This window comes from Berghia stephanieae, chromosome 8, assembly GCF_034508935.2.
Source record: "Berghia stephanieae isolate SIO BIC M18660-M18661 chromosome 8, UCSD_Bste_1.3, whole genome shotgun sequence".
Classification (NCBI taxonomy): Eukaryota; Metazoa; Mollusca; class Gastropoda; order Nudibranchia; family Aeolidiidae; genus Berghia; species Berghia stephanieae.
In genome coordinates, this window is record NC_088367.1 from 15,405,523 (window position 1) to 15,432,459 (window position 26,937).

Below are 26,937 nucleotides of genomic sequence, written 5' to 3' on the forward strand. Positions count from 1 at the left end.
CGCCGAGTGGCACATGTCACAGACCCTGGAGCACTGCATTGATTCCTCGAGTAAAGCACATTACACAGATTACCCCACTCGTCTCCAGAGTAAATGAATATTTGATCATTTGCATATTGTCAGAGTATCAAGTGCCAGAACAAAATCGATTCCTTAAAGTAGGCAATGCGCAAAATGTAATGAATGAAATCGAAATTAACTGTCATTAGGTCTAACCGGGACATGCCGCCTGTTATGCGATATTACAATTTTTCGGACAAAGACAACGCTGTTAACGGCCAGGCACTCATCTTACACCTGAGTACGATGAGAGAAAGTGAGTTAAGAGCCTTTTCAAAGGACTCAACTATCCGCCGAGCGCGAGGCTCGAACCCAGGACCTTCCGATCCGAAAGCGAGTGTCATACCACAAGACCACAGAGCCGCGTAAATAAATGCCAAGTGCTTTAAAAAAATGTTCAGATTTTAGTCGCCAAAATGGGCTCTCTCTTATTTTCCGGGTTATCTGTTAAAAAAATATCTGGCACAAGAAGCTAGTGATATTTCCAGTTTGTACTAATTATGCCAAATTCAAAATTAAATCGGGAGGGGGCGGGGGGAGGAGAATAATTTTAGATATCTATTTATTCAGATCAATTTGGCATTTGTTGTGTTTTTTCCTTCAAGCCATACTATTATTTTTGTTTTAATGGACATATCAACAGAAATATAAAAAATCTTGTTTGAATATGTTTGATAAAACCTTAAAACATTCAAGACAACGCAAACCAGAGGGTCATTTTTGGCATTTTTTTTTTCACACCACCTCGCATTTGATTATCTGCCCCCCTGGACGGAATTACCGGTTTGTGCACGCAAAAATAGCAGAATAGATATTAATTTTTCTTAGCTTGGATAACGAGGTAAGGAATCTTTTGCTCATTTAGTTATTCCCATTCAACGCTATCATTGCTTTTAACAGTTAGGCGTCGATTGCTGTGGTCAAGGCTAGACGTGAAGTATTACTCTTACACAAGTACAAGACAGGTGACGTGAGTCACTTGTCACTCGGTCTCCGCCGTCTGCAGTCTGCTAAAAAAAAAAAGAAAAAAAAATTAAATCCCTTGAAATTCACGTTCAAGTTGAATCCAGACCACAGGGGTTCACTAATAAAACATGTTTAATCATTCTAGGTCATTTTCGGGATGGGGTGCAGTCTAGTGCAAATGGGCCTGATTTAATAGTTTTGTTGCAATGGACGATATTTTACGTTGGTTTGAGCTTGGACTTGGACCTGGAGAGTACAACTTAGAAAATCTCTAATGATGAGACCATAACAATTTGGGTTATGGGACCTGCAAATAAGTGCATGTCGGGTGCAGTCAGCGTGTAATTTGCAGGTCTGATTATTATTGTTAATGTGTCCCAGTCCCATATCATTGCCCTTCCCTTCCATACCAATACCACCACCTTTCTCGTCTCTAGATTTCGTTCTTTATTTTGTTGAGTTGTAACAACAGCATTGTAACACAAACTAAATAAAGACCCTAATTGTTGATATGCTAAATTTATAAAAATAATTCATGATGAAATCCAGAGATTTTAGAGAGAGGGGTGGTGGTAATATGACATGAAAACAAACGCAAAATATTGTCCATTACAACAATCTTCAATAGCTTGTATTTGCAAAAGGCCCCACGGGCCCATCACTGCAAATGTTCAGTTACTGTAACTTACTACAGTAATAGTACAATCAAACGGAACAGTCACAGATTTCTTTGATGAGCTAGATAGTGCATTTAAAACTTTTGAAAGGTTCCAAGCATTCATCGTCTGTTATGACAGGTGGCAGGACATTCCAGTCATTTATTGTTTGTGGGAATAAGCTGTATTTGTATGTTGTCTGTTCTTGTAAATGGTTGTTTATGTATTGTGATGTATTGTATCTACGTGTAGTATATTTGATTTGCTTTTTATATATTGGGGTCATGATTGGTGCATTTGGGTCATTGGTGGTTTTATGTATAATGGTAACAATATTGGATGCCTTGCGCCAGTTTTTCAATGGTTTCCATTCAAGTGACTGGAGGAAGGATGTGACACAACCTGGGTCTCTAGATTTCATCTGGTTGTGAATCTTGCAGCTGCCCTTTGTACTTTTTCAATCATCTCTAATAAGTACTCAAGCTCTTGCTTGACGGCGCTGTGATGATGCTTTGCAAGAGGGTGACGCCAGCCCAGGTACAATCATACTGGAACATCTTATGGTGAAATGTCAGACTAAGAACTATCCAACCTGGCATCAGACAAGGCCTGCCTTCTCCTGGACCCACATATCCACAATGAAGAACAGGAACAGAAGACATCATACTGGCTCGGTTATCGCCTAGCATTTCAAAAGGACTGCTTGGTAGAAATACATATTTTTGGCTCCAGCTACAGAACTGCATTCGCCTCTTTGACGCAATAAATTTTATTGAGAAGGAAAGTTTAGTTCCTCAGAACCTATATTCAGAAGATTTTGGATCATGTTGCGGGCAAATTATTTATTTCTAACGCTATTTAAAGTGGATTTTTTTTTTCCCTTGGAAACTGAATTTTTGAAATTTCAAGTCAGCAGCTCTGCATGATAGGATGGAATAAAATGTGTTCTAATATCTTCTAAACGACTGAAGTTATAGATACAGGTCTATAATTTAAAGCTAGGTTTCGTTTGCCCTTTTTATAGATTAGGGTTATAAGGGCATGCTTCCAATCCGTAGGCACTGTTCTTTGTTCAAGGATTCTTTGAAAATTGTACACAGTCGCGGGGATATATCATCGGCACATTCTTTAAGATTTCTAGTTGGTATGAGGTCTGGCCCTGCTGCCTTGGATGGATTTAGTTGTTGCAGCTGCTTTTGTATATGTTTGGCATAGAGGGATCTTCTGTCGTAAACACACTTACTTACTGTTTGCTCAATGTATTGCATTTTCCTTCTGTGTCTGTCATGTCTGAGCCATCAGGGGTTTAAAGGAAGTATACTGGAAGCATCTTTACGCCTAGAATGGATGATTTTTTTCCCCTATAGTGTCCTGTAGGGAAAAATTAAGTATAAAAACAATTGGTTTAGTTACCTGCTGTGCGACAAATTTACCCAAAAGCAGTGACAGTGAAAAAAGAACTCTTGTGAATAAAATACGATATAAATAAAAATTTACACTTGAGAAAAATACAATTAATTGGCCTTGTAAACTGCTTGTCATTGTCTGGGTTGCCCAATAGGCAAATTGGCAGCTCACAGCATACCTGAAGTGAGACCATTGAAATTGTGGGGAAATTTTACCTTACCTTTTACCCAAATTTTTTTTACAACAGTTTGTTGAATTGCGGTCTACATTGAATCCCACTAATAATAGGTGCAATGCATCCAGTAAGTGGCTTGCATCTTGATCTCGTATTAAATAAGTGAAGAATGAGGACTCCTTTGTTTAGATTTCAATTCAATTTATTGTAGATAACAAATGATGAAACATTCTGCGGAGAAGACGCAAGTGATAAACATGTTATTCTATAACCAAACAGAATGAACTTAGTAATAATAATGGTAACAACTGTACATCCCCCCCCCCCCTAACAAGACAGTTCTATTGCACTCTTGTGGCATATATATTGGTGGCAAGGCCATCTGTAGTCATTCCCAAAACCAGGGTGTTTGATAACAGCATATATATTTGTGTGTTGAAGAATATGTTTCTACTGAGTGTTTAATTAGTATGGCAAGGCAAACTTTAGTGGCATCTCTCTTCTTTTTTACTTATCAGGAGAGATCTTTGATTACAAGGGGTACAAGGACTTAAAGAGGGTTAAGCCATATACTTTAAATAAAAAAGAAATGTATGCCACTCCATCCATCATTGTTAGATGCTGTTACCTAGGCATTCCATTAAGGAGTATAAATAATTCTTGAAACAAATATCTGATATCGACAGGGATCACCTGTCTTGTCTTCCGAAATTGGGGGTTGACTGATAACCTTGCCTTTAAAAAAAAGACTGTCATTAGTGGGTAGAATATATATATATATATAGATAAGTTTGAATTACTTTGTGTAAATGTGCAATAATAGTTCAAAGGGTAATTAGTGATTGTTTGATTATTACGAACATCTTTATGTAATATATAATTATCTTCTATTCGTTTCAGGTAGTTTCAAATAACCTTGAAATCATTTTACAACAAAGTCTCATATCAGGACATTTAACTCAGTCATGGTAAGTTCACAATGCAGTTCTTTCAATTTTATTTTTGATGTATCCTACGCCCTACCTTATTATTATTATTGTCTGTGACACCATTGATTTCAAAAGTGTCAATTGTTCTACCAATATATTCCTTTGATATTTGTTTATTCTCTTAGTGCTTCTAAAAATGTACAATTTTTGTGTGTTTTTGTTTCTTTCTTTTTTCTTTTGGAGGGGGGGAGGGGGGGGGGGGCGTGGATTATAACTTAATTCAGAAGGTTTTCGTTCAAGTTCATTTTTTCTTACTTACCAGGAGTACAATTGGTGAACACAATTTATTTTTATTTCACAAGTAAATCTGATACTTAATTTGAACCACAGCACAATTATGCCGTAACAAATTGGAAGCTATCTTGATTTAAATAGGTTTTCTGGCCAAATTAATAAAAAGAATATCTTGTCGCTGCATGGCAGCAGTTTCTAATGGTGCTCACACTACTATGTTATGACGATCGACCCAATCAGCAAATTCCGTACCGCTCTCATGCACCATCACAAAGCCACCCAGAAGCTTCGTCACAACATACTGTTCAACTTAACTTGATTCTCTGCAGGCTCGTTACCACAATGGGTACATATTGGACAGGTGGAAAGTCCCCACTGACAGAAGCTGCCACCCAGTGTCTCCTCTTGCTGGTGGAAAAGCCTGGCAATTTCTCCCCCAGTTTTGAGGAGTCTATGTCCCCGCCACCCCCTCGAGGGATTGAATTCGTCCAAACCGACATGCATCTCTGTCCGAAGTCAGGAAATCTACTTACAAGGATTGCGGGGACTTATTTCGGCTCAAAACTGGGGCATCATCCATTATGCGCTTGAGAGGGGTATTCCCATTCCCTCTCACTTTGATCTTATTAAGCCAGTTCTTTGTAATCATCTCCCATCGGACATTAGGGGGCTGAATTGCTGCCATTATCAGGTCCCATTCTCTGGGCGTTGTTGCCAGCATTCCTGACACTTTAATTGACTTGCGAAGTTTAACATCTTAACTTCTCATCACTCCTGCTTCTACCTCACACTGGAGCACAATACTCCATGGAAGAATAGCATAGTGCCAAGGCGGACATCCTCAGGAGCGCTTGATTAGCACCCCAAGTTGATCCCACCAGCTTCCTCAGAAGACTTGTGTTTCTCTATCTTCCAGGCAATTCCTTCAAGATGCACCCGATAGGGTGAAATGCAGTGGCCAAGGTTTTCAAAATGTTTATCTTCAGGTACCAATTGTCGAAGTAGGATGTGAGTCTGGTGACGTTCTCGTTGAGTACGCTCTCGAGACTGGTCCACACCTTACTTTGAGTAATGAGTGCCCAGTTGTTCACGTATTCCAGCCTCAGGGAGGAAGTGTTCGGCATGTCGCTAAGGTAGAGATTGAACAACGTTGGCGCCAGAACAGGTCTCCCTCGTTGATCTCCTACTTTGTCATTGTTGGGGGAGCTTGAGGCATATAGGGGGCAAAGGAGTAATTTCGGTTGACAGTCACGAGACCATCTCAGATGTCGAGCCTATAGTGAGCCCCCTGTATGGCCCACCCTTGTATGTGACTAATGGAGATCCAACCCGGTGCCTGAATGGCCTCTGCCATTCCAGGCCCCACACTACTATGTTCACGCGATAACATTGTAAGTAGATGGATAAAATAATATAGCTCAAATATCGAAAGTAGTGAACAAAGAGTGCATCCTTCTCTTAGACATGTTACACATTGCTTTTGGTCAGGGACCCTTTGTAAAGCGCTTTGAGCATGCTTAATGGATATTGCGCTATAAAAAAGCTCAGATTTAAAAAGTATTATTATTTTTTGTTTAAGGTAAAAACAGAATTTACTCAAAGAATATACAGATTTTACATTAGTTTTCTTTTCATTTCTTTCTCTGCATCTCAGCCTGGTATTTTGATCAAGAATGGTAAAGTGGTCAACGATGACCAGTCTTTTGAAGCAGATGTTTACATTGAAGATGGTCTCATCAAGTAAGTCGTCTTATAATTCCAAATCTTATTGTTTTATTAAGTCCTCTTGAATAGTGAAAGGACATAATTACAGTGGTTTCCCCCTAAGTGCTCATCAGTCCTTAAGCAGTAAAAACAAGCATACATGAGGAGAGGGCGAAATCTTCCTTGTTCTACAGTACTTACCTTTAGAATTCCTTACTTCGCAATTAGTCTGATCTTTGTATTAGTTATAGATTAGTTTGGTTTGTGCTTTATTTTATGAAAGTCAACACAGATTTTGTTTATGTATTTTCATTTATGCTTTTAAATATCAATCATATTTAAAAATTCATGTCTTATGGAAACTACATGGTTTTATCACTCCCCCCCCCCCCCCCCCCCCCCCCTCTCCTCCTCTCTCTCTCTCTCTCTCTCTCTCTCTCTCTCTCTCTCTCTCTCTCTCTCTCTCTCTCTCTCTCTCTCTCTCTCTCTCTCTCTCTCTCTCTCTCTCTCTCTTGTGGTGTTGATATTAAGATCTATTCTTTCTTTAAAGATGAAATGAATGCTCTATTAAGTCAATCCTTTTTAAATGTATTTTAACCGAAGTAGTGAAAAGAAAATACTTGTAAATATATGAACTAATCTCAGATTGGAAAAAAAAATTTTAAAAAGAAAGAAACAACAGATAAGCAAACAAACAATATCCTCTTGTAGGAAAGAGTTAAACACGGTCATAAATAAACCTTATTATCAGAATGAACAATGTAGTTTAACTTAAAAAAATTTTAACAGGAATGTTGGATCAGACCTGAAAGTTCCTGCTGACACCAAGACCATTGATGCCACTGGAAAATTGGTAATGCCAGGTAGGTGTCACATTCTTTCGATTTGCAATACAAAGTCTGTAATCAGAACATTTTCATTTTCCAATTATTATTCTGAGACCCTTTAAAAAAAATTTATATCGCCAACTTTTGGAGGGAAATAATACATTTTCATTTGTACTTTTGTATTCTACATTGTTATTGAATAAGGTGAGATTGGTAATTACATGAATCTATAAAAAAACAGACTGTAATTTCTTTGGAGATTCTTAAAGTAAAAAACAACATTACCAAAGCAGTATACTTATTTTGAAGAGACAAAATTAGCCCGTTAGTTTATATGAGAAAAACTGTAGTAATGTTGTTCCTGTTCAATTTTTAAATTATTATTTTGAAAATACATATTCCAATCAACCAAGCCAAAATATGGAAGGCTTCCAATTAACTGTTAATCTGTTATGAAATACCTTTCTAATGCTTGGTTCTGACACCACTGTCTCATTATTTTTTAAATTAAAAATTTTTTTTTTTTTTTTTTTTTTTTTAAATTGGTTTCGTTGTTGTTAGTGTTAGTGGTGGTAGTAATTGTTGTTGTTGTAGTAGTAGTTGTCGTAGTAGTAGTGGTAGTAGTAGTAGTAGTAATAGTAGTAGTAGTAGTGATGTGATGGTAGTAGTTGTAGTTGTAGTTGTGGGCAGCATTGTTATTAGTCTAGGTATTAATATTTTTTTTATCTTATCTCACATTTAATATTATTTTAAGCTGTTATATATTTTCAATTTTTGTCTCAATAGGTGGTATTGACACCCATACTCACATGCAGCTGCCTTTCATGGGCACCGTTGCTGTGGATGATTTCTACTCTGGCACTAGGGCTGCTCTGGCAGGAGGAACTACCATGATAAGTCAGTATATAATTTCAGAGCTCTCCATCTGGAATTGATTTTTTGTTTTGTTTTTGCACACATCAAACATTTTAGACAAAGACCAATGTGACATTTTCAGTAAAACATTACAAATTTATTTATCTAGAAATTCACAGTTAGGGGGAAGAATTGTAATTTGTATAGATATCTTGAGCGATGTACAACAGTTAGGGGGAAGAATTGTAATTTGTATAGATATCTTGAGCGATGTACAAGTTTCATTTGTAGATTACAGCATTGAACTTGAACTAATAAAAGATATGCTAATTGGATGTCCAATCATTTTCCCTCGAGTGTGTGATTTTCCTTGTTATATTGCTGAACTGAGATAATTCAATAGTTCCCTTGGGAAAGCTGGCAATGTAGTAAAGTAAGGGCTAAGGATTCACAAATTATATAGTTATTTTTCACACTGAAGGATAACTGCCGTGACAACTTGTAACATAATGCTATATAGAAGTATATTGTTAACTTAAAAGCCACGATAGGATCATGAAAATTATTCACAAGATAAAGATTTGTAAAATCTGGTTTCCATCCTTCAGTTGACTTTGTGATCCCCAAGAAAGGCGAGTCATTGCTTGAGGCATATGACAGGTGGCGAGGCTGGGCAGATCCCAAGGTGTGCTGTGATTATGGATTCCACATGGCTGTCACATGGTGGGGAGATCAGGTTGCCAAAGAAATGGAGACGCTCACAAAGGAGAAAGGTGTGTATTTATGTAGGAGGACAAGATCATTTGCTGTACTGCCTGTCTGTGTATATCAAATGGTCTATGAGTGCAATTTTGTTTTTCTTTTATGGAATATTGCCTGGCTCATGACTTAATTGTCCAGCTTGGAATACCCTGCATCAATGATACATACCAGTCCTGTCATGATATACTTGCTACAATACTGTATACAATGGTAGGGGGTCTTTTGACATCCCATGATGGGCGGAGAGGTCACTTTTGCTGTATTCTATCCCTCTATACCAATATCTGTTGTCCCTTCCATGCTGCTCTCTGTTTTAGTTTTGGGTTAAGATTGCTCAGATATTTTTTTCTTGTACCTGGCAAGCGTCATTATGTGAGAGGGAAGCAGTCAAATGTTTAATTCCTTATTTTGAGAGAGGACATTTTTTCCGTGTAAATTATCTCTCTGTTGTGTTCTATTATATTAGTTTTCAATGTACACTTTGTAAGCATTTGAGTGTGTCCGTCGTGATAAGATCCTTTGTTTGAGCCTGTGTGATAATTTTAGGTAATGTCAAAATAATCACATTGATCATGGAAGCCACTCACCCCTATTTGAACTAGTCCCATCTTAATTTTTCTTTGGTGATTTTAACTTCTGATCCACATTATTTTACATATCATCTTCCTTCTTACTAGCGTAAAAATGACATAAAACTGTTGCTAGCACTGTAAAACCCATACAAATAGAAACAAAACAAATCAGAAAACTGTGAATGTGAGCTTGATTGCTCTGTTCATCTCGTAGATATTTTACCACAGCTTGTATCTCAGACCTTGACCAATTTTCCATTTTAGTACTCATCTTTCTTTAGGAATAGGCAATTAGAATGTCTACTGTTAACTTCTTTAACACCATGAAAATCAATGCATTCCAAGTTGTGGTCGTTTTCTTTTTCTCTTTTTTTTTCCCCTTTTTTTTGTGTGTTTTTTTGTGTGGAACATACCTAGTAATTACCATTTCTCTCACTTTTTCTTTTTCTATGTTTTTAAATTCTCATCATTTTCTTTTCTTTTCCTTTTTTTTTTTTTTTTAAGTCATTTCATGCTATGTTTAAAATTATTAAGTCTTCATGGAAAAGTATTCAAATGCATGCTCTATATCAGGAGTAAACTATGAATCCATTTTAGTGCATTTGTTGATTTCAAGACAAACTGAAATATTTTTTATTAGATATTACAGAGTACATTTTAGAATTTGTTTCATGCAAAGTAAGTACGTGTTTTATTATCTTTCATGACTGATGCCATGTGATATAGAGCAAATTTTGACTTTTTCTAACCAGGTGTCAACTCCTACAAAGTGTTTATGGCCTACAAAGATGTGATGATGTTGGAAGACCCAGAAATTTTCCACTGCTTCCGCAAATGCAAAGAGCTCAAGGCTATACCAATGGTTCATGCAGAGAATGGACATCTGATTCACATTGTAAGTTAGTAGTTTATTTGGTTCATCTTTCTGGTTTTAACAATTTGGATAGTTTGTAAACCCATAATAGCGGGTGGTTGGATGGGAGCATCACCCTTGAATCATATACCTATGATGTTCGAATGGGTGTACGATCCGATAGTGATGTCGTTTCTTCTTCTCTTTACTAGCCTATCCTGCTTCTTTGGTTTGTGATTGTATTTTTGACAGGGGATATTTTTTTTTTCTGTAAATCTTCTGCCTGTTTGTTCTTGGTTATTCATAATTTAGCTTATGATATCTTTAGGTTATGATTTTGATTTACATTTGTACTATTTTTGTTAGATTGCTTGTTTTTTTGTTTCAGCGGTCTCTCATATAACCTCAATTGTGTTGGAAGAGACCTAAAGCAGCAAACAAAAAAAAAACCCATAATAATAATAATGCACATTTATATTGCGCAACCTATCCCTCTGGTGGAGGCTTTGGGCGTATAAAAATGAGCTTTTATATAGACAATATCCACTAAACATGCTCAAAGCACTTTACAAGGGGTCCCTGGCCAAAAGCAACATTTAACATTTTAGGACAGGACATGACGCCTGTTAGACGATATTACATTTTTTTTCGGACAGAGACAATGCTGTTATTGGCCAGGTACTCATTTTACACCTGAGTACAGTGAGAGAATATGAGTAAAGAGCCTTCTCCAAGGACTCAACTATGCGCCGAGCGAGGCTCGAACCCAGGACCTTCCGATCCGAAAGCGAGTGTCATACCACAAGACCACATAGCCGCACAAGTGTTATTTGTATGAATTATTGTTATTATATTTTGTATCCATTTGAGTGTTCCCCTCTGGCTGGGGATCCCCCGTCTTGCATTTAAATAGGAGTTGTATTTGGTCTGAGACAATATACATGGATGGATCGCTCGTTTGTCAACTTTTGAGGTTGACATTTTCATTTAATAATCCCATAGCAAAGAGTGAATTTCAGGAAATCACAGATTTTCTTTTCTTACGGTATAATTCATTTTAGGTCACCTTAAAAAAAAAGAGGGGGGGGGGGCAATTAAATAAAAACTTTTAAGATTATGTTTTGTTTTTTTTTATGCTAAGCCATCTGTTCATTATTTCCTCAAGAAGTGTTAATTTCGGCTATTGAAGTAATTATGTGTTTAGGAGAAATTTTTTATATAAATCTTGTGTGAGTTCATTTCATGATTGCTGTCCTTTCCCAAGTCTCCATTGTGCAAAGTACCAAGCTCTTTTATTTTGTCACAGATTTTATCTTTATAATCTTTTATGAAATTAAGTTTTAAAGTGGTGGACGTGGAACTTGGTTGCTTGTAGGAGCGAGCAGCTAAACACACTCATTGAATATAAAAAACATTTGAAATGCATGCTTGAGTGTGTTTGTGTTATATTTGTTAAAATTTGAAAAGAATCCTGTTATTAAAAATATTATATTTTTCTTGTTTTCTTTTTGTTCCCCCAACCCTCAGAAATAAAGATCAACACTTTATGATTGATATTTAAATACAAATATCTTTTCGCAGTTCATTGAATTTTTAAAAATTGTGTTCATTAGTACACAATGACAGTAAATGATGACATTTCTTAGTAGTAAAAATGGAAGTTTAGATTAGTACAGTGACAGGATTGAAGTTTGAGTTTATTAGAATTTTATATTTTTTCGTTTTTTAAATTGATTTTTCATTGATTCCATTTTGTTTGGCCAGAAATCCCAGGAAATGATTGACCAAGGAATCTCTGGACCTGAGGGACATCTTCAGTGTCGGCCTGAGGAGGTAAAAACTCTCGTTTAGTAGACTTTTAGCTCATTCATCTTTATACATATAAAACATCTCTATTTGATTTGGGGGGATTTAAAAATAAGTCCTTTATTTTTATCTCCTGCAATGATTTTACATGTCACACCCCTTTCTCCTGCAAGGGTTTTGATATCAACTCAGTTCACAAGCTATCAAAAATCAGGGTAGGGTTGGGTTTTATATTTTCCTGAGTATCTGAATCGCTGGGTCTGTCCAATCTGGCAAAAATCACTGACACTAATAGACTGACATTATTTCCAAAGAGTAGTTGTTATTATAGTATATTCATTGTCAAACTCCTAAAGACAAATATTGTTATTTTCATTCTTACTCTTTCTATGATTTATTTTAAGAATGTTTAGCAAGATTCTGATTGTGATTTCAATTTTTTACAATTCAAGACTTATAAAAATCGAAATATGGTTAAAAGTTCAAATGAGCAATATGCTTTACAGTACATTTTGCATTATTATTTTTATGTAATTAAGATCAGTTGACGCAAATATTTATAGTTCCAACAGTTAATGCACATTATGATTTCACTTTATGTCATTTAAATATACATTTTGTTTTCTTCCTTTTAGGTTGAGGAAGAGGCCACCCAACGGGCTGTTACCATTGCAGACCAGGCAGGCAGCCCATTGTACATAGTTCATGTAATGAGCAAACAGTCAGCAGATGTTGTCAGCAAGGCCCGGAGAGAAGGTGAACAGAACCAAAGGGGTGTTTAGGCTGTTCAATAGCAAACAAGAAATTCAGTGGTTACTGCATAATAACTGGTCTCTTAGGTTACAACATTCCTGGGTTATTAGCCAGAGTGGGATAAATGGTGGCTTGGGAGGAGGGGGTAACAATCAAAAGTGGCTGGATGACAGACAGTCTTGCAAGTCTGATGTGAAAGGGTTTCTTATTAAGTAGTTTGTCTTGATTTTTTTTTTGTTACACACGCAAACATGTGATATTATTATTATTATTATTATTATTATTATTATAGAAGAAATGCGTGTCTATGAACCAAATTTTAATTAAGATGGTTTTTATTGCAAAACAGTTTAAGATTTAAGGTTTAAGTGCGGCTATGTGGTCTAGTGGTATGACACTCACTTTCGGATCGGAAGGTCCTGGGTTCGAGCCTCGGGCTTGGCGCATAGTTGAGTTCTTGGAAAAGGCTCTTTACTCACAATCTCTCACCGTACTCATGTGTAAAATGAGTACCTGGCCGTTAACAGCGTTGTCTTTGTCTGAAAAATTGTAATATCGCCAAACATGTCCCGTCCTACATGTTAAATGTTACTGTGGACCAGGGACCCCTTGTAAAGCGCTTTGAGCACATTTAGTGGATATTGCGCTATATAAAGCTCAGTTTTATTATTATTATTATTTATAAGATTAGATTGTGCTGTTAAGTGCAATATGCAGACCTGCCATTCATACCGATTAATCGGTATCATACTGATTTGCAAGACCTTTTTTTCGTATTTACCGATTTCCCGATTTACTTGCCAATCGTACTGATTTCCCGATCTGCATGCCGATCGTACCGATTTCACCAAGTGACCAAGGGCCCGCAGCCCTCCACCCCTCTCTTTTACGTTTACTTTGTGCTTTACGTTGCACGTTAAAATTTTCAAGTCTCGTGAACTTTGACCCGTCCCGCGATACCTCGATAGATCACATGACGTAGCGAGCCTCTTTGTGATGCCCTCACACAGATAGAAAACACACACGGCGCGTTATTTAGTTTTCATTTCCTTTGTGAAGCGACAGCGAGCTGTACTGGTAAACCACTGCGGTCCCTGGCTTCTGACTCGTTACCAAGTGCCACCATCTTTAAATAAGTTAGTAGTCCGATTGCCAGATTGGCGTTGTGCGTGTCATTTTGGGTGTTGGGGAAAAATAAGGGGGGGGGGGGTGAAGGTTGTGACGCTTTGGTTAGTTTGGGTTTGAGTGACAAGTGTCAAATTGTGACACTTGGGATCGACCAAAAAGGTAAGGAGGCTATTAAAGCCTTATGTTTTCTTAATAAATATTGTTTCTTATGCTTCGACCTCTAATTTTACGTCTCATACTGATTTTTTGCCCCAGATACTGATTTTTTTACAATGTCATACTGATTTCCTTTTTCGTGAAGTGGCAGGTCTGAATATGATTAATGCAGGCTATTAGAGGGAAAAGTGGGTTACTAAAAAAGTAAAAATTATTTTTCAAGAGGTTTGCTGGTTATTATGCAAAGTGAACTGTTAGTGTCAACAGGCTGTGTTCAACTGTACTTTTTAAAAAAAACATACATACGAGATTCATGAAGAGAGAGAGAGAGAGAGAGAGAGAGAGAGAGAGAGAGAGAGAGAGAGAGAGAGAGAGAGAGAGAGAACAAAGATGCAGTTTGATATTGGAATGAGAGGGTACATATTTTCTTCTTTTTTTTTCTTTTTTTTTGGTTCAGTGTTGTGTCATATTTACACTGGAATCTGGTATCCCCTTTTCAACACAGGCAGAGAATGTAAATGCCGGCATTCACTTTTGATGAAATAGATGATGAATTCTTTTTTATAAACTAGTCACCGGTCGTTTGCCAAGTAGTTCACTATTTCTATTTTTTGTTTCTTCCATCACTCCGAATGTTTTGTCCTCCCTAACATTCAGAATCGTGTTTCTGTGGATGATAATTTTTGTCTCTTGAAATTTTCTCTTTGTCTTGTATATATGCATTTATTAGTTATTAATATTCTTTAGGAAAGTGGTCCTAATAGCTCAGTTGAACACTTACTTGATTCACGAAGAGTTTAGGATTGATGCTGAGTGAAGTTGAGATATTTTTTTGAACTTCTTGTCCACTCAACAGTGATTGGTATACGTCCTATCAGGTAGCAAGCAATTGCTATTGTCCATTTAGCGCTTACTGAAATCGGGATAAACTGCAGCTCCAAAAGCACTATGGCTCTGAAGGACTACATTCTTTAGTAAGAATTTTTGAGACAGACCGTTTTTGTGATTTGGTCAGTCTTTTTGTCTCAAACTAGAGACAAGGTTACATTGCTCTTGGATCTATTTTTGTTCTATACTTGACCTAGTCCTGTTGATTTTCATGTGCAATTTTTAAAAAATCTTTAATTGATTTTTTAACCAAACCATTTTATTCATTTCCCTGGCAAAGTATCATATGTGCAGTTATACCCATAAAGACAAATTAACAGCCAAAAAGCAAAAACTTTAAAAAATAAACATTTTAAAGCAATGGCCGTCAGTTGCTTGATATTCAGTCTAAAAACAGCCACCATCATGTGATTTAATATATTTCTTGTAAAATAGGCAGCAACTCTACTCATTTGCATGTCACAAATGAATTTCAATAGACATTTAACCCCTCTCCCCAAATTATTCTGCAGGCAAGATAGTGTTTGGAGAGCCAATTGCAGCAGGTTTAGGTACAGATGGATGCAGTCACTACAACAAATGTTGGAAGCATGCAGCACACCATGTCATGGGACCTCCATTGAGGGCAGACCCTACCACCCCTGGTTATCTTATGGACCTTCTAGCCAAGTAAGTTGCACGGCATCCATTACCCAAGCCTCAGATCTGGATTGTTGTTTGTTGTTTGGGGGGAGGATATGAGTTCATCTTTGATGCCCCTTCCATCCTCCTATATTTGTTGTCTCTTTGTGATTTCATACTATTCTTCTGTAATGAGACTTTTGGCTGAGAGGAAGACAGTCCAAAGGATGTTTTATTGTCCTGCAAGTCATCTCCAAGAGTTATTTATGATCATGTCATTTGTAAATACGCCATTTGTCTGTTTCCTTCTTAGCTGATATCTGATGTGTGTATCTCTGTGGGAATTTTTATTGGTATACATCAGTAAAGATACTTCTGTTTCCTGTTTTAACTAGTTCCCATCGTTATACTTTCTTTCTTTTGCTTATAAGCATTAATAATATTTTAATCAACAATCTTTTGACTATTCCATCTTCATCCTTTTCAATAGCATTTACATGACCTTAATTGTGTGTCTGAGTATTTGGCTATACTTGTGTTTGGATGTCTGTGTGATGTGTTTTGAGTACATTCTAATTGTTATTCTATCAATCAACTAAGGGTCAAGCATGCATTGAGTTAGTTGTTTAATTTTTTGTCCTCAGCGATGATCTGCAGCTGACTGGAACTGACAATTGTACCTTTAACTCAGACCAGAAGGCCATGGGCAAAGATGATTTCAGGAAGATCCCAAATGGCGTTAATGGTGTGGAGGATAGGATGTCCATCATTTGGGAGAAGGGAGTGGTAAGTGGTGATGTGAAGTACACGAGGCTGCCTATTCTTATGTACTATAGAAATATTGAACACATATGAATAAAGCAGCCTCGAAAAGAGAACAAATTTATAGCGCAAAAAAAAAATAAAAAAAGCGTTTCAGGCTTAAGTTTTTACAGCCTATAAGAAATGACCACAAAAAGTTGTATTCTATTGTTGTTGGCTGAAGAAGGATGAGAGCCCGTTTGTTTGTTTTATTTGTTTTTGTTCTATTCTATTGTTGTTGGCTGAAGAAGGATGAGAGTCCGTTTGTTTGTTTTACTTGTTTTTGTTCTATGCTTATGTACTATATTTTTTCTTCTAAATTCACCTTTTTCTTTGACAGTGATGTCACCATGATTATAATCAAGTTTTTAAATTATCATATTCTGACTTAATCAGTTCACACATTATTTCAATATAAATAAAAAATAAAACATTTATTATTTGTTCGTTATTTCATATTAAGAGGAATAAGATTTCTTGTCTATGATTGGAAAAGTCTTTGGTGATATTACTATTTTTATCTCTATGTTCCTCATAAACAGTATCTAAAAAAAATTATTATATTGATTTTTTTTTTGTTTAACTTATACAATTTAAAAGACCCTATATTTATCTTCCTTTTAAATATTTTTTGGTATCTTTCAGTACAATGGGAAGATGGACCCGTGTCGCTTTGTGGCTGTCACAAGTTCTACTGCTGCTAAAGTGTTTAACATTTATCCGAAAAAGGTAAGTATTTTTGAATACATCAATAAAAAAATCAAAAAAATCTTCAATTCTTTTGATTTCTTAATTCATGGTTTATTGATTCTCAGCATTCCAAATGTTTTGTGATATGGTAAGAAAAACTTATTGATTTGATGCTCCACAATAATGCATTTTCCTACTTGAACTCTCCTTCTCTCTCTCTCTCTCTCTCTCTCTCTCTCTCTCTCTCTCTCTCTCTCTCTCTCTCTCTCTCTCTCTCTCTCTCTCTCTCTTCTCTCTCTCTCTCTCTCTCTCTCTCTCTCTCTCTCTTCTCTCTCTCTCTCTCTCTCTCTCTCTCTCTCTCTCTCTCTCTCTCTCTCTCTCTCTCTCTCTCTCTCTCTCTCTTCCCCCCCCCCCTTTTTCATTGTATTATAGAATAGCTACACTACATTCACTTCCTTTATCCTCTTTTTATTTTACCCCCAACAGGGTAGGATTGCTGTTGGCTCCGATGCAGATGTAGTGGTGTGGAATCCAGAAGCTTCCCGAACCATCAGTGCAAAGACTCATCACCAGGCTGTTAACTTCAATATCTTTGAAGGGCAGACTTGCCATGGGGTTGCCGAATATGTCATCACCAACGGGAATCTTGTTTTGGAAGATGGGGAGGTGAGTAGTTTGGACAGTTCATAGGTGTTCTGTTTGCTCTTGAAATTTGGTCCTTTGTATTGTGGCCGTCTTACAAAATTGTGTTGGAATTTCCTTTATTCATGAATAAGAGGGTTAAACGTATAGTCTTTGTCAACAACTATCTGACAACGATCTGAACATCATGAAATGGCGGGTGGTTGGATGGGAGCATCACCCTTGAATCATATACCTATGATGTTCGCATGGGTGTACGATCCGATAGTGATGTCGTTTCTTCTTCTCTTTACTAGCCTATCCTGCTTCTTTGGTTTGTGATTGTATTTTTGACAGGGGATATTTTTTTTTTCTGTAAATCTTCTGCCTGTTTGTTCTTGGTTATTTATAATTTAGCTTATGATATCTTTAGGTTATGATTTTGATTTACATTTGTACTATTTTTGTTAGATTGCTTGTTTTTTTTTTTTTGCTTCAGCGGTCTCTCATATAACCTCAATTGTGTTGGAAGAGACCTAAAGCAACAAACAAAACAAAAAAACAAAACAAAACATCATGAAATATATAGATTTTTGATGATTCCATTGCAATTGTTTACGTTCATAATTAAGATATAAATCATGTAGACATTTCACAAATTTCATCGAACCATTAAGATTGCTAACATTTTATAAAATCATATCACTGCCTGCTAAGCAAAGGACAAAAAATGTTTCAATTGTCACTTTGTAACAAAATGTTCAAACTTAGAAGACCACCAAATTCATGCTTTAAGTGAGATATTTTAGAATATCTTATATATAAATACATGTAAGAGCTTGAGAATTTAAATTGTTTAAGAAATGATGGGCATATCTTGTAAATTCCAACAGTTGAAAGTAACAGAAGGTCAGGGTAAATTTGTGCCAACCCCAGCCAATGCTCAGATTGTCTACGGAAGGGTGGATGCCAAGGATAAGGTAAGGTTTAGTACTAAAAAAAGAAAAAACAAAGAAAGAAAGAAAACCTTAAGCTTTTATGCAGTGCAATATCCACTAAATGAGCGCAAATTGCTTTACAAACAGTCCCAACATTAGATGGAGAAGACAAGATAGGATGCCTGAAATGTACTTTTACAGTTTGTTCAGCCACAGATACACTGCCACCGCCATTATCTGCTATCTGCTACATATCTGAGTATGGTAAGAAAATCTAAGCTTTTTCCAAGAACTTGACTTTGTGCTGCCCACAGAGGGACTTTAATGCAGAACTTACATATCTTAAGCCAATTGCCATTTCACTAGGCCACAAAGTCGTGTCTATCACACGTTATCTTCAATGAAGTACTAATATATCAATGTACGCAATTATTTTTTAAAAAATTATAATATTATTACACATATTAATAATCGTAATTATGATGACGATGACCATTGATTTAAAAAATTATTATCCTTATTATTATTATTATTATTATTATTATTATTATTATTATTATTATTATTATTATTATTATTATTATTATTATTATTATTATTATTATTGTTGTTATTATTATTATTAATATTATTATTATTACTATTATTATTGTCATGGTCTAATGAGCGCTCAAGAGCTAACTCGGCTACATTTATAAAATAAAGATGTGATAAATAAGGCCCCCAGAATTTACTAGTCACTTTAAAAAAAGAACAAATGACGAGTTGTTTAAGATTGTATGAAAAGAAAGATGATATTTAATGAAATGAGTATTTTTATAAATGACTGGTGATTACAATTACAAATGAGAATATGATGAAATTACATAACTTAATGCGATCTTGCTGAGATGATAATGTTATGCGGACTTGTGTGAGGTTCCACTTCCAGTCAGAAAGTACTGGCATTTATTTATTGCTTGTCAGAACCCTGGCTTGATAGAATCTTGACAGCAATGACTTGATGGCGGAAATCAAAATAGTGAAGTGCTTCAAAAAGTCCTGAAAGTAAGATATAAATCTCTAAAATATATATAATATGAGGAATGGAATAGTGTGGCCATAAGGCATTAGTTCTTGAGAGAAATGAGTAATGAAGATTAAATCAATCAGCTTTTATAATAAGTGGCTACGTGACAAAGGTTGAAAGAAAAGTATTCACTAATTTGAAATGAATTCAAATTGAAGGCTATTAAAAGAATGATAATCTTATTTTAGAAAGTATTCTAAGCCTACCGAAATATAACGAGTGAGATGAACTCCATTCTTATGTTTATATTACTAAAATAAAACTGTCATAAAATAAAGGTGAATCATTATTATTATTTTTATTATTATTATTTATTATTATTATATATTATTATTATTATTATTATTATTATTATTATTATTATTATTATTATTATTATTATTATTATTATTATTATTATTATTATTATTATTATTTTTATTATTATAATTATCATTCTCATTATCATCATCATCATCATCATCATTATTGATATTAATATTATTATTATTATTATTTAGTCTTCTATCCCCCACATCTGTTTTTCCTTTCCAGTTGCTCTCTATCTTTGTTCTAGATTGAGATTGCTCTTTTTTTTTCCTGGTTCTGGCAAGGATTCCTAGCTGGGAGGGAGACAATCAAATGCATACTATCTTTTTTGAGAGATATTTTTTCCCTTGTCATTCATCTCTCCAGTGATGCCAAAACTCCGGTTTCACCGGAAAAAACTCCGGTCTGGAGCAAAAAATTCCGGGCTCCGGGCAACTTCCGTCAAATTCCGGTGAGGTCAATTTGTTCCAAGGATACCCCCCCCCCCCCCCCCCCCTCAATCACCACATCATCATCATTGCCACTAGTATTACAACCATCATCACTACCACTACTACTGCAACCACCACCACATCATCATCACTACTACCACAACCACCACCACCACCACCACCACATCATCAGTACCACAACTACTACTACTACAACCACCACCACCACCACATCATCATCACTACCACTACCACAACTACCATCACTATTATATCCACCACCACATCATCATCACTACCACTACTACTACAACCACCACCACATCATCATCACTACTACTACTACTACAACCACCACAACCAAATCGTCATCACTACCACTACCACTACAATCACCACTACCACATCATCATCACGACCTCTACTACTACAACCACCACCAACACCATTACATCATCAATACCACTACTACTACAACCACCACCAACACCATTACATCATCACTACCACTACTGCTACAACCACCACCACCACATCATCACTACCACTACTACTACAACCACCACCACCACATCATCATTACCACTACTACTACTACAACCACCACCACCACCTCATCATCACTAGCACTACTACTACAACCACCACCACCACCACATCATCATCACTACCACTACTACTGCAACCACCACCACCACATCATCATCACTGCAACTACCACTACTACTACAACCACCACTACAACATCGCTACCACTACTACTACAACCACCACCACCACCACATCATCACCATCACTACTACTACAACAACCACCACCACCACATCATCACTACCACTGCTACTACAACCACCACCACCACATCATCATCACTACAACTACTACTAGTACTACTACTACAACAACCACCACTACATCATCATCATCACTACCACTACTACTACAGCCACCACCACATCATCATTACCACTACTACTACAACCACCACCACATCATCATCACTACAACTACTACTACAACCACATCATCATCACTACAACTACTACTAGTACTACTACTACAACAACCACCACTACATCATCATCATCACTACCACTACTACTACAGCCACCACCACATCATCATTACCACTACTACTATAACCACCACCACATCATCATCACTACAACTACTACTACAACCACATCATCATCACTACAACTACTATTAGTACTACTACTACAACAACCACCACTACATCATCATCATCACTACTACTACAACCACCACCACATCATTATCATCACTACCACTACTACTACAACCACCCCACATCATCATCATCACTACCACTACTACAACAACCACCACTACATCATCATCATCACTACCACTACTACTACAACCACCCCACATCATCATCATCACTACCACTACTACTACAACCACCACCACATCATCATTACCACTACTACTACAACCACCACCACATCATCATCACTACAACTACTACTACAACCACATCATCATCACTACAACTACTACTAGTACTACTACAACAACCACCACTACATCATCATCATCACTACCACTACTACTACAACCACCACTACATCATCATCATCACTACCACTACTACTACAACCACCACCACATTATCATCACTACCGCCACTACCACAATATCATCACTACCATTTGTACCACCATCACCACCACATCAACAACACTACCACCACTACTACAACCACCACCACATCATTATCATCACGACCACAACTACTACAACCACTATACGACCACCACATCATCATCACTACAACTACTACTTCAACCACCACCACCACCACCATATCATCATCACTACTACTACAACAACAACAACCACTATCACATCTTCATCATTACTATAACCACCAACACCACATTACCACCAATACTACAATCTCTACCATTAGGTTTTGGCACTTTACTTCATTTTAAATAAGGAAACTTTGGGATTGTATTTGGCAACGTGTTTATGTATCATAATATAATTCAGTTATCAGTTATCAGTTATCTATTTAGAACTATACAATATGTAAACACAATATCATTCCAATTCATTTTTCTTGTGTGCGGAAATTCCTCTTTCGGCATTGAAATTCCTACGAGTGGTGTCTGAAACTCCTGTGAGCCAAATTTAAAGTTGGCGTCTCTGTCTCTCAGTTCTTGTTATTTTCTATGAGCAATATTGGTTTTGAATATTGTTTGTTGTATATTGTACTATGTAAACAGTTGAGTGTATCTTTCATAGCAGGATCCTTTGCTTGTGCCTGGATGGGATTAGGTAATGTCAAGATTTTCACATCGATGGATTGCTCATGGAATCTTCTGTTTTCTTTTTGACCCAGTCCCCATTGTCTTTTCTTTTCTTCTGTGCTTTTAACTTTCCTCTATCATCTTGCTTTTTACTGATGCTGAAATGATCTAATAGTATCGCTAGGGCCCTAAACCCCATAAAAACAAACAAACCATATTTTTACAATGTCTTACACACTGAAATATTTCATTGAGTATTTGAATGCAGGCACTTGATAAATTATGACCATTGTTTTTCTCTCAGGCTAGAAAGCCAGTGCTAGTGGAGCGTGAGCCTTACAGTGGCTCCGTTGTCAAAGTTGGAGATGGTGGGGAGACGCCCATCACCCAGAGACTGCGTGAGAACAATCCTATTAGTACTAATGATGAGTTCCACAACAGACGTACTAACTCCAGTGGTGTACGTAACCAACAGGACTCTTCCTTTGCTCTTAGTGGTGAGTTGTTATTTCAGCTTTTATGGTAGCTATGGTCTTGTGGTCCCAATAGATCAGTGTTAGCGCAGTTGCCTCACAAGGAAAGGGATTATTTTTTATTCTTGGATGCATTTAAGATTTTTTTTTCTGACCAGTTGTAATCGAGTGCTGGGACCCTTAGATCCTGTATGCAATTGCAACTGTCCGTTTAACACCACAGTAACCAGGATAAACTCTAAGTTCATAGGTCTTTTGGCTCTGAAGGACTACCATAATATCTTAGGAGAACACTTTAGACTGATTTGTATAATCAATTTTGCATTATAGTCTGGAATATATCCAAAACTTTCTTTCAAGATTAAAATGGCATTTAAAGTCGAAGGAAAAATTTATCTTTTTCTTTGTTGTGAATTGTATTTATTTATTTATTTTATCTTGAAGGGAGCCAATTTGATGAGAAAACACCCAGACGTCCTGGTACCAAAGTGTCCAACCCACCGGGTGGAAAGTCTTCAGCACTTTGGTAAAGAAACCATCTGACAACAACAACTGTTATGATTGATCCGTTTTCATAACAAGTCGTCTCATGACTGGATCAATATATTCCTACAGTGAAATGAATAGTCATTTTTTTACAGCAACTGCTCTTGTGGCTTTTGACGCAAAACCAATACCAGTTTTACTCACTCTCATACATATGTTTTTAGAAAAGCATGTTTTTTCATTTTAAAAATTTAATGAGCTCATATAAATATTTATATGTCTATAATCTCTCTACTATTGCTATTAACTTTGATAATTATAGGAAGCCAGTATTACAATTAATTTCAGTATATAAATTTACACTTTTGCATGGCTCCCTCTTCGTATTTAATGACTGCACTCATTATTTCATTTCAAAGTCACCAAAATATTTGAATGTTTTGCATTAATCAACGTTAGTCATCAAGCATTCACTAATTAGAAATAATAGTTTATGAGATTTTGGTAAAATTTTCCTTTGAATTTTTTTTATTTCTGCTGAGGAGCATAACTCAGATTAATTTTTTTATTCTTATTTACCTATGAATTGTATTGTAAATCAAAGACTAATTAAAATGCTGATTAATCGAAACAGCTACTAAATTGGAATGATTTGTTTAGGTCATATTAGTTTTATAATATCTAATACCAAGTTGGAATGCATTTCACTTAGAATAATAACAGAACTCCATTCAGTGTTATTTGTAAATCTTTGGTTAAGTTAAGCTAGAATGTGGCGATCTTAAGATTATACAACAGTGCTGTTTGTACATCAATATGCATATGGCAGCCTCTGTGAGGTAATTATATGACTTGTTCTCCTTAATCACCTTGCCAGAATTATTCACTTTGTCTATGTTGGTTATAAGTGATTCCTCTACACTAAGACAAATGGCAACTGATGATCACTGGTGGTTTGATTTCATGCAAACTGGTTGTTTTTCTCTTTTGTTCAGGGTTAGTGATGCTATGCGTAATTGATAGGGATAGCTGAATTTGCAACTTGCCCCATGTCTTTTGCAGTCAGTTTTGCCAAACGGTAGTGATAACTGCAAATTACAAATGAACTTTAAACCATGATATAATATACGATTCTTTAATTTCTTTGTATTTATTTAACAAGTTATTTTTAGCGTGCCCAATAACACTTTGCGCTTGCGCGTTTAATAAATGGAAAGAAATGAAAGAATAGCTTTATTCCACCCCTCCAAGTAAGATTTTTAGATATTTTGTGACCAATTGTATGGTAGTAGTACTTCTATTCACCATAATTTGTATTTTTCTCCATCTGATTGAATGCCAATTGGACCAAAAAAGAAAAACGCCGATCAGCTGTCTTTTACACCATATTTCACACCAATAAAATATGCAAAACTATTCTGCAATAGTTGAATAAACTTTTTATTCAACACGTTTAAAGCATTATTCAACGATTACGTATTTACTAAGAAATGATAGGGTTTTCCAATGGAAGGGGTGGAATAATAGGTCTTATGCAAGTTTATTTTGATTTGAAGACTTTAATTCAAATGTATTGTTAACTTTATAAGCACAACAATTTTAAAGTGACACACTTTTTCAGATAAGCATCACCATAGAGATTTGCATATTTGTAGTAGGTATGTATCATTCCAGGACATTGAGTAAATTTAATACAAATTAGTTGATACCATTTTTTCAAAATGCTGCTATTCCTGGTATGCGGTGGTGAATGTATTTTATTTTTGAGCTATCTTTTAAGGATTATCAATGCGAATTAAGAAAGAAAACATTTATCCAACAAGTTTTTAGATTAGTACAAAAGTACCTATATTAAACAAAGTGATATTTATATTTTGGTGCCACTTGGTTCAAAGGAATGGAGAGGTACATAAGACATTTTCAAAATTTACACCTTTTTTTGCCAAAAGAATCTTGTCTAATGGTTGTGATCTGTTAAGCTTCATTTGATATTCATACATTTTGATGCCATTTCATATTTGATACCTTGCCGAGGGATTTAACTTATGGTGTTTCCTTTTTTGTTTACTCAAGAAAAAGATTTCACTTTATCCTCCATAAACTGGAAATATTTGATATGGGTTACTTTGCACCTTTTTTAAAAAAATAGAATCTCTTTAATTTCAGTATTTGGAAGAAACGTGTGGGATGTAACAATTGCTTATGTTGCATGTTAATATACATTATATATCCATTTTCTTTTCATTGAAATACTTTGTGATACATTGCTGATCTCTATTTTCCCCTGAGTTTCCATTTTGTAAGAAATCCTTTGGTGCCTGTATTTGTATTATATTTTTTCAATAGTAAGAAAAATCTTATATATTGGTTCCTAGATAATCCATACAATTTTAAAGTTCACAGTCCCACAAGTCTAGACTGTCTAACCTCTATGGAAAAAGCAAAAGAGAAACCAAAAAAATTGCAATTGGTGATAGGATCGAATACTAACAAATTTCAATATAATAATAATAATAATATTAATAATAGTAAATGACATTTATACAGCAATTCACCCCGTTGTTACAAGCTCTAAGCGCTTTACAGTGATATAAAACAAAGCATATTACAATAAGACAAGTGTAGATGGAAAAGTGATACGAATTCAATTTAACAACAATAAAACATAATAGTATAGCAACCTATGATATAAAAAGATAAAACTTTAAGCGAGATTTGAAAGTTGTCAACAAATCCAAGCATCTCACGTGTGATGGGAGAGAGTTCCAAAAATTGGTAGCTGAAAATTGAAAGGATTGTTCACCTATTTTACACAAGGTCTTAGGTTTGACAAGGATTGATTGGTCATTGCTTGACTTCTAGTTTCTATTGGGTACATAGATGTTCATGTCTTTAATATAGGAGCTCAAAGATTTGTAGACAACAGTACTAACCTTTTTGGCAACTATTTTCTCCACAGGAAGCCAATGTAACTCGTGGTGAAGGAAGAGTTGCCGATGGGTATTTGTATTTATTTCGTACAATGAGCCTTTCTGCGTTATTTTGAGCAACCTGAAATTTATACATTTTGTCTTTAGCTAATTTTTTGTTTATTTTTTCATTTCTATGGAAAAGATTGTATGGTGTATTTCACATGGCTTGTCATGGAAAGATCTTTATCAATGACGCCAAAGCTTTTTGCTTGATTGGAAAATTCTATTGTACTGTTTCTGAGAGCAATAGCTGATTTATTTTTTATATTTTTATTTAATTCAAGCATAAGTTAAATGAATGCCAGTGAACCTTGTCAGCTTGCAAAGGAACGACGATCAATTAAAAAATGAAAAAAATAAAGTGAGATTTATGTACTTAGAACCTAAGTTCCAGTGTTTTTGTACGCAATATAAATATTTTTATTGTATTTGGATGTTTTTTCTATATAAACAGCT

The 26,937-nt window shown here is 35.8% G+C and overlaps 1 protein-coding gene across 1 annotated transcript; it reads left to right on the forward strand.

The window, feature by feature from the left end:
• Positions 1-802: 802 nt before the first annotated feature.
• On the forward strand, positions 803-26,702 carry LOC144978235 (dihydropyrimidinase-like). Its single transcript, XM_078924046.1, has 16 exons — positions 803-901; positions 4,165-4,232; positions 6,142-6,227; positions 6,981-7,054; positions 7,805-7,915; positions 8,482-8,646; positions 9,960-10,102; positions 11,825-11,893; positions 12,502-12,622; positions 15,304-15,460; positions 16,057-16,198; positions 16,859-16,942; positions 17,390-17,569; positions 18,418-18,504; positions 22,855-23,047; positions 23,468-26,702. Exons 2-16 carry the CDS (start codon positions 4,230-4,232, stop codon positions 23,551-23,553), a joined length of 1,701 nt encoding a protein of 566 aa, XP_078780172.1. The 5' UTR covers positions 803-901; positions 4,165-4,229; the 3' UTR covers positions 23,554-26,702.
• The last annotated feature ends 235 nt before the right edge of the window (positions 26,703-26,937 follow it).

What these genes read in the sequence shown, in the direction of transcription:
- LOC144978235 (XM_078924046.1), top strand. An exon ending in GACGCTCACAAAGGAGAAAG is followed by an intron (nt 8,647 to 9,959) that starts GTGTGTATTTAT and finishes TTTTCTAACCAG; the next exon opens with GTGTCAACTCCTACAAAGTG. An exon ending in GGGTGGATGCCAAGGATAAG is followed by an intron (nt 18,505 to 22,854) that starts GTAAGGTTTAGT and finishes TTTTTCTCTCAG; the next exon opens with GCTAGAAAGCCAGTGCTAGT.